The 7,063-nt window shown below is 35.0% G+C and overlaps 2 protein-coding genes across 2 annotated transcripts; one reads left to right on the top strand and one right to left on the bottom strand.

Moving 5' to 3' along the window:
- Positions 1-773: 773 nt before the first annotated feature.
- Positions 774-1,645, top strand: LOC115997660 (GEM-like protein 4). Its single transcript, XM_031237254.1, has 2 exons — positions 774-1,435; positions 1,564-1,645. Exon 1 carries the CDS (start codon positions 849-851, stop codon positions 1,431-1,433), a length of 585 nt encoding a protein of 194 aa, XP_031093114.1. The 5' UTR covers positions 774-848; the 3' UTR covers positions 1,434-1,435; positions 1,564-1,645.
- Positions 1,646-2,873: 1,228 nt separating this feature from the next.
- LOC115997556 (GEM-like protein 4) lies at positions 2,874-3,620 on the bottom strand. Its single transcript, XM_031237136.1, has one exon. The coding sequence runs from the start codon at positions 3,566-3,568 to the stop codon at positions 2,954-2,956; it is 615 nt and encodes a 204-aa protein (XP_031092996.1). The 5' UTR covers positions 3,569-3,620; the 3' UTR covers positions 2,874-2,953.
- Between the last annotated feature and the right edge of the window lie 3,443 nt (positions 3,621-7,063).

Below are 7,063 nucleotides of genomic sequence, written 5' to 3'. Positions count from 1 at the left end.
ATGCAATTTGAATTTGTAACATGAAGGCCTTCTCATATGCAAAGGTGTAAGTCAAATGTCAAAATGAGCTCCGAAAGCTTGAGGAGATTAAGAAGTGCTGGATCCTATCATACAATTCTGTTTAATCCACAAATTAAAGGTCCAAATCAGACAACTGAGTTGGCTGGCGGCCTCAAATCTTTTTGTAGACAAGCTAAGGGTGATGAAATTTGGAAGGGTGGTCAAATTTGTGCCTTTACACCTCCTCAAATATGAGATAAGTAATGTTATATATATTATACTTGAAAATCTTTTGAGCTTAAAAGAGTTACAATATTCATCTGTCAAAAACAACTGAGCTGACCGGCGGCCTCGATCTCAACTTTTTCTAGACAAGCCATGTTGATTTGAGGTCATAAATTTCTGCCTTTACACATCAAACATGATAAAAGTAAGAATTGCATATGGGCATTCAATTCAAATACCAGGTTCTTGTGAATAGCATGTGGGAAGTTTCCCTAGCTAGATTGACCATTACATGAATCAAAGATGAGTCATCATATCATCAATCCTACAACCAATTCAAAATGCTAAATAATTAATTTTAAAAAGAAAAGCACAGACGCTATCTCTTTCTTAAAGGAACTTGTACATCTCATCTCATAACCTTTGTGGGTCATGATGATCAAAATCTGACTCATCCAACTGAAACTTAAGATCCACCAACAGCCCACCTGACCTATATATACATATTTCTCATGGAAGAATTAGTTGTGTACCAGAAAACAGTTTATTCCATTCTACTCATCACCATTTAGCAAAGATAACTTCTTGTTATCATTGGGATCAAATACAAAAGTAAGTTAGAGATGAAGCAAAATCCCATAAACAAGTGGGCAGTTTTACTGAATCAGAGCTCAACAAAATGGGCACTTCCTGATTCTGCACCCACCCAATGCCATCTGAATCCCCCTTCAAAAGTAAGAAATGGTGCAGTGAGATTAAGACCCAAGATAACAGACACTGTGAAAGGAAAGCTGATCCTAGGGGCAAAACTTCTCCAAGCAGGTGGCGTCCAAAAGGTGTTCAAGAAAAACTTCAGTGTTAAAGAAGGGGAAAAGCTGTTGAAGGCATCTCAATGTTATTTATCAACAACATCTGGTCCAATGCCTGGCCTACTCTTTGTTTCCACTCATAAAGTTTCCTTTCTTAGTGATAGATCAATCAAGATCCTTTCTTCAACCGGAAAGTCCATGAGAATGCATTATAAGGTGTCAATCCCAATTTCAAAAATTAAGAGAGCAAAGGAAAGTGAGAATTTGAAGAATCCATCAGAGAAGTACATACAAGTAGTCACAGAAGATCATTTTGAGTTCTGGTTTATGTGGTTCCTACACCATCAAAAAACCTTGAAATATCTCCAGAATGTAATTTCTCAAGCTCGGTATCTGTAGAGGTATTCTTTAGAATCAGAAATATAATTGTAAAATGTGAACTGTATATAAGATTTACTGATTTTTTAAGAAGTTGAAATTTTCCAAGTATCCACATCAAACTAACCTGTCTAATCCTGTACTGTGACAGTAACACAAAAGCATAATATGATCCAGACGATGAGACCCCCAAGACAAAGTTTCCCAAGACATTAACTGCTGTAGTTTCGAGCGAGTTTGACCTGGTTTTGTTTTCCGATTTGTTTGGTCGGTGATGTGGCATTGGTAGGTTGATGATAAGATTATACATTCAACCGTAGATGATAAGGCAATCATGTTAGGCCGTAAGATTTCTCCTTCACCATATATTGCACATCAATGATTTGAATTTGTCACAGAGTTCTTACTTAGAGCGCATCAGTTCTCATATGATTAAGATTATATATATATATATATATATATATAAGGGTATAAGGGTTTAAGTGCGGGTATAGCTTTCGATGCGATTGCGCGGTTAACGCACTTTAAACACTAAAATGAAGCACCTAAGTACACAAACTGCGCACCTAAAGTTTTAAAATGGCGCACTTAAGTACACAAATCACGCACCTTAAGCAAATAAACAAAGCATCTTAAAAACACAAACCATTCACCTAAATTTTTAAAATAGCGCACCTTAAGTTTCAACAACTGACACATCTTAAGCATACAAATCACACACCTTATAAAGAAAAACAACGCACCTTAAAAAGAAAAACAATGCACCTAAAGCTTTAGTTGACGCACCTTAAGGTACGCACTTTAATCACACAAATCACGCACTTTAAGAAGAAAACCTCGCACTTACGCAATCGCACCTGAGAAAGCCAATTGCACGAGGACCCATTTATTTATATATATATATATATATATATATATATATATATATATATAATCCTAATCATATGAGAACCACTCCCGCTAAGAACTTTTAGACAAATTCAAACTATTAATTGAAAGATTTGATAGATGAAAAATCAAGTACAAAATGAGCGGGGTCATTTTCATAAATATTAAAAATTTTAAAATGAGCAGAGTCATTTTTATAGATATTATAAAGTTTTGTTTATTTTTAAGTGTAAACCTACTAAATTAATGGTTTCTTACCTAGAAAATACTTCTCACCAGATTATGGAACTATTGATGCCTCGTAGGTTTTTGTAATAGGTGAATTGAAGTCAAACCAGTTATTTTAAATAATGCTATAGAAAACTGTTTTTCAATGGCGATTTGTTTATAACCGACATAATATCATAGAGGTGAAATCCTATTTCTGTAATAGTGATACAACATCAAAATATTATTTAAATAAAATTTTCTGATGCAATGTGAAATACTAAATTAATTATTTTACTATATAAATTTTCAATAATAGGCAGATTTCAAGAACTTCAAAAATCAGTCAATCATATATACAGGGTGTTTACTTCGATCTATAACAACTTTGCCCACATTTTACAAGCTAAGTATATTTTTATGCCTGATTCTAAAGAATAACATCTCTAAAGATACTTAGATTGAGAAATTGCATTCTGGAGATATTTCAAGGTTCTTTGGTGATGTAGGAACCACATAAACCAGAACTTAAAATGATCTTCTGTGACTACTCGTATGTACTTCTCTGATGGATTCTCCAAATTCTCACTTTCATTTGCGCTTTTAATTTTTGTAATTGGGATTGATACCTTATAATGCATTCTCGTGGACTTTCCAGTTGAAGAAGGGATTTTGATTGATCTCTCACTAAGGAAGGCAAGTTTGTGAGTAGAAACAAAGAGTAGGCCAGGCATTGGACCATATGTTGTTGATAAATAACATTGAGATGCTTTCAACAGCTTTTCCCCTTCTTTAGCAACGAATTTCTTGTTGAACACCTTTTCGACGCCACCTGCTTGGAGAAGTTTTGCCCCAAGGATCAGCTTCCCCTTCAAAGTGTCTATTATCTTTGGCCTTAATCTCACAGCACCATTTCTTAGTTTTGAACTGGAAGACAGATGGCATTGGGTGGCAGAATGAGGAAGTGCCAGTTTTTTTGAGCTCTGATTCAATAAAACTGCCCAGTAGTTTATAGGAACTGGGCTCTCCCCAAATCTTGATTTGATCTGATTTTGCTTCATCTCTAACTTCTGTTGTTTCTATTGGTCTGGCTAGGATAACAAGGAATTATCTTTGCTAATTAAAGGGTGTATGTATGTGTAGACTCCAATGAACTGTTAGTTTTCTGGTATACTAGAACTGATTCTTCTATTAGTAATTAATGTGTATATATAGGTTAAGTTGGCAGTTGGTGGATCTTAAGTTTTTGTTGGATGAGTCAGATTTTGATCATCATGACCCAAAAAGTTTAAAAGATAAGGTTCATCTATAAGTCCATTGTAGAAAAGATACCACCGCACACCTGGTCTGCTATTTTTTTTTTTTTATATTTTATTTATATATAAAGTAAGGCAAAAACTTGTGTGAGACCGTCTCACCATGAGACGGGTCGGGTCAAGATGCAAATGTAACACTTATATGCACAAATGTCATACTTATATGTTCAAATGTAATACTAATAAGGAATAAAATTTTTGTTACTTTTTAGGCTAAATGTAATACTTTTAAGAGAAAATACAATACTTTTACATTTCGATTTAAAAGTATTACATTTTTCCTCAAAAGTATTATATTTGCCCTTATACGTGAGAGGTACTTGTCAACATTACTTATTATGAAAAATGTATTACTTTTTCTCTTATAAGTAACAAAAATTGTATTTTTGATTAATGTTATATATGAGCATATAAATGTGAGATTTACACATATAAGTATGACATTTGCATGGTGCTTTGACCCGACCTGACCCGTCACGAATAAGGATCCGTGAGACGGTCTCACACAAGTGTGACCCATAAAGTAATTTTCTAAAAGAATGTTGTGAATATTAGCATGGTAGTACTTAATTCCAGATCAGAGATGGTCAGCAAATATAAGAAATCATGTTGGCCCATGTGTCAAAAAAGTAGTTTGATTGGTCTAAAGAAGTAGGTAGGAGGAGGCCGGATGTGATGATATGATGACTAATCATCTTTTCTGTGGTGAGTGCATGCATCATGTGTGTTACTGCAACTTCTTAGCCGTGTTAGAGCATACCAATATTGGAAGGTTTATGTCAGAAGAGATGCCATTGTGTCAAGAGAATAGGAGAGATAGTAAAAAGAGATCATCTGCTAAACAAGGTCCATGAAACAATATTTTCTGACATTATAATTTAATGCTCATGTGCTGCTATGCACGTTATGCGCACAGCAGGCCCATGCGGGCGGGCGCGTGCACTGCACGCTCAGGCGCGCCTGACCACATTATTTTTTTTATTTTTTTTTAAATTTGATTTGTTTTTCGTGCCAATTTTTGTTCTATGGGTTGGCGGAAGCCCGTAAAGAATCAAATCCATCAATTGATGACTTGGTAGATTGTTGGCGGATGTTGGTAAAGCCGTAAAAGGCTAAGTTCGTTCTACTCAAGCCCTCATGAAATCGTAATGGCAGTTTATAAGAAAATAAAGTTGTACCTTCATTACTAGTTATATTTTTAGGCATAGTGATAAGCACTTGATTCTAATAAAGATGTATCATAGCTTTTGAAATAGTGGTAAGCACTTATCTTAACAAAGTAATATCAGAGCTAGGTTATGCGTTTGAGTCAGAGCCCAACAAAAGCAAAAATTGTACAGTTAAGAGTAATAGGTGTCAGAGGAAAAATTATTGGTCGGGAACCGATAAAGGGTCAGGTAACACCTACATTACTGCTTATTACTTTTGACATAATGGTAAACATTTGATTCTAAGACCACGTAAATGATGTAATGGGCAAGGAAAACTTCCCACGTGCTACTCAAAATGCAAGTTGGGAAGAACCCTGTTTTTAATTTGAATGCTTATCTGCAACTCTCGTGCATCATCCAAGCATTACTTTCGTCATCTTTGATGTGTAAAGGCACAAATTTATGATCACCCTTACAAATCGCATCAACCCTGTCTTGAAAAAGCCGTGAGGCCGCCAGCCGGCTCGGTTGTTTTTGACAGACCACTGTAACTTTTTAATGGTCAACGAACATCACCTTTCATCTCCAACTTCAATTCAGTTGCGTAATCAAAGAATTCTGGTAGCACAGTGTTGCCTCTAGTTTTAATACTGACTCTGTTACAATGTAGTATCCTTTTATACATACTCTTTCAACCTATTAAAGCATAAATAGTCAATGTCCCTAATTATGCCACTCAACCACAAAATATTTGGCGAGTAAATACTTCTATTTAATCATGGAGTATTGGCAGAATTTTAAAGAATAAAAGAGAGTTTTCGTGTGAGAGGAAAGATCAGAATTTTGAAGTTCTAGCAATCATTCAAACATTCTGCCTATTTGTTCGAACCCCAGCGCGCGGCATTGACTCTTTGTGTTTCAGTAAATTGAAAAAATATGTATGAACAGATACTACATTTTAATAGAATCAATAGTACTAAAAAAAATGTAACACTAATGACAAAAGGTTTCTAATGTGTTTGAGCAATATAACACGGGTTCTAATGTGTTTGAGCAATATAACACGGGTTCGCGTAAAACCTCTGGTTCACCCTCAATTTTGGCATAGAGGTTTGGCTGATAATTTAATCGCCTTAATCCATTATTCTCCTAATCTCCTATTTCAACTCAATCTTCTTTACATGTCTACCAAGACTTTAGAGTTATACCAATGACTATCCTTGTTAGTTACTGTGTGGTCTACAATTTTATGATCCTTGGGAGTTTGGGACTATATTTTCATGTCTTTACTTATTGGGGCTCTCTTGGGAGTCTTTAAAGGTGTATCTCTGGTTGGGTTTGTTGCTACCGCTGGTGTTTCATCTTGCTATTGCTTATATCTAAACTAATTGGGCAACCTTGTTTTGTTCCTCTGCTAGATAAGTTCGATAACTTTAATTTCTTTTTTTTAGAACTAGGAGGCCAACGAATTTCTATTTGCTTCTTTTTTTTTTTTTTGGGTGAAACAGAGGGACCAAAGTTCCTAGAAATTTTTATTTGGGTTGAAATGTTTATACCTCAGTTTTGGTGCAATTTCAAGTTCATCATATCTCTTATCATATTTGAAAGTCCAATACGCCTGAAAACCCTAAACCCTATGTCCTGGAAACTCTTTTGGCAACTTTTTCAAAACGGGCTCAAAACAGATGAAACTCTTCTACTTGGGTTAAAATGTCCATAGCTCAGTTATGGTGCAATTCCGAGTTAATGAGTTTTTGCCAAATATTTGACAAATGGGGAGATTAGTGCCTAAAGTTGTGTTGTCTGAAATTTGTGACACAAACATTATCCCCATCTTACCTGGTGGACACAATATACGAAAATCAGTCAAAGAAGGGAACAAGAATAAATCCTCACAAAGTAAGCTTCATACTCCCAATACTCCAAGGATCAAGACCTTAAAAGCATTATAAAAAGATCCTTTACTCAAAGCATAAACGCTGAGCACGCACAAAATTCCTTTGAAGTTGCTTTGAGTACTCATTGTATTAGGGGAAAGTATATGAAGAGTCTTATATCGTTCTTTTTTTTTTTTTTTTTTTTTTTTTTT

Source organism: Ipomoea triloba, chromosome 11, assembly GCF_003576645.1.
Source record: "Ipomoea triloba cultivar NCNSP0323 chromosome 11, ASM357664v1".
Classification (NCBI taxonomy): domain Eukaryota; kingdom Viridiplantae; phylum Streptophyta; class Magnoliopsida; order Solanales; family Convolvulaceae; genus Ipomoea; species Ipomoea triloba.
The sequence above is the reverse complement of the archived record's forward strand: the minus strand, read 5'-3'. Positions and strand labels throughout refer to the sequence as shown.

Bases quoted from the DNA above. Each gene is read 5' to 3' on its own strand.
- LOC115997660 (XM_031237254.1), top strand. From the start codon at position 849: ATGAAGCAAAATCCCATAAACAAGTGGGCAGTTTTACTGAATCAGAGC.
- LOC115997556 (XM_031237136.1), bottom strand. From the start codon at position 3,568: ATGAAGCAAAATCAGATCAAATCAAGATTTGGGGAGAGCCCAGTTCCT.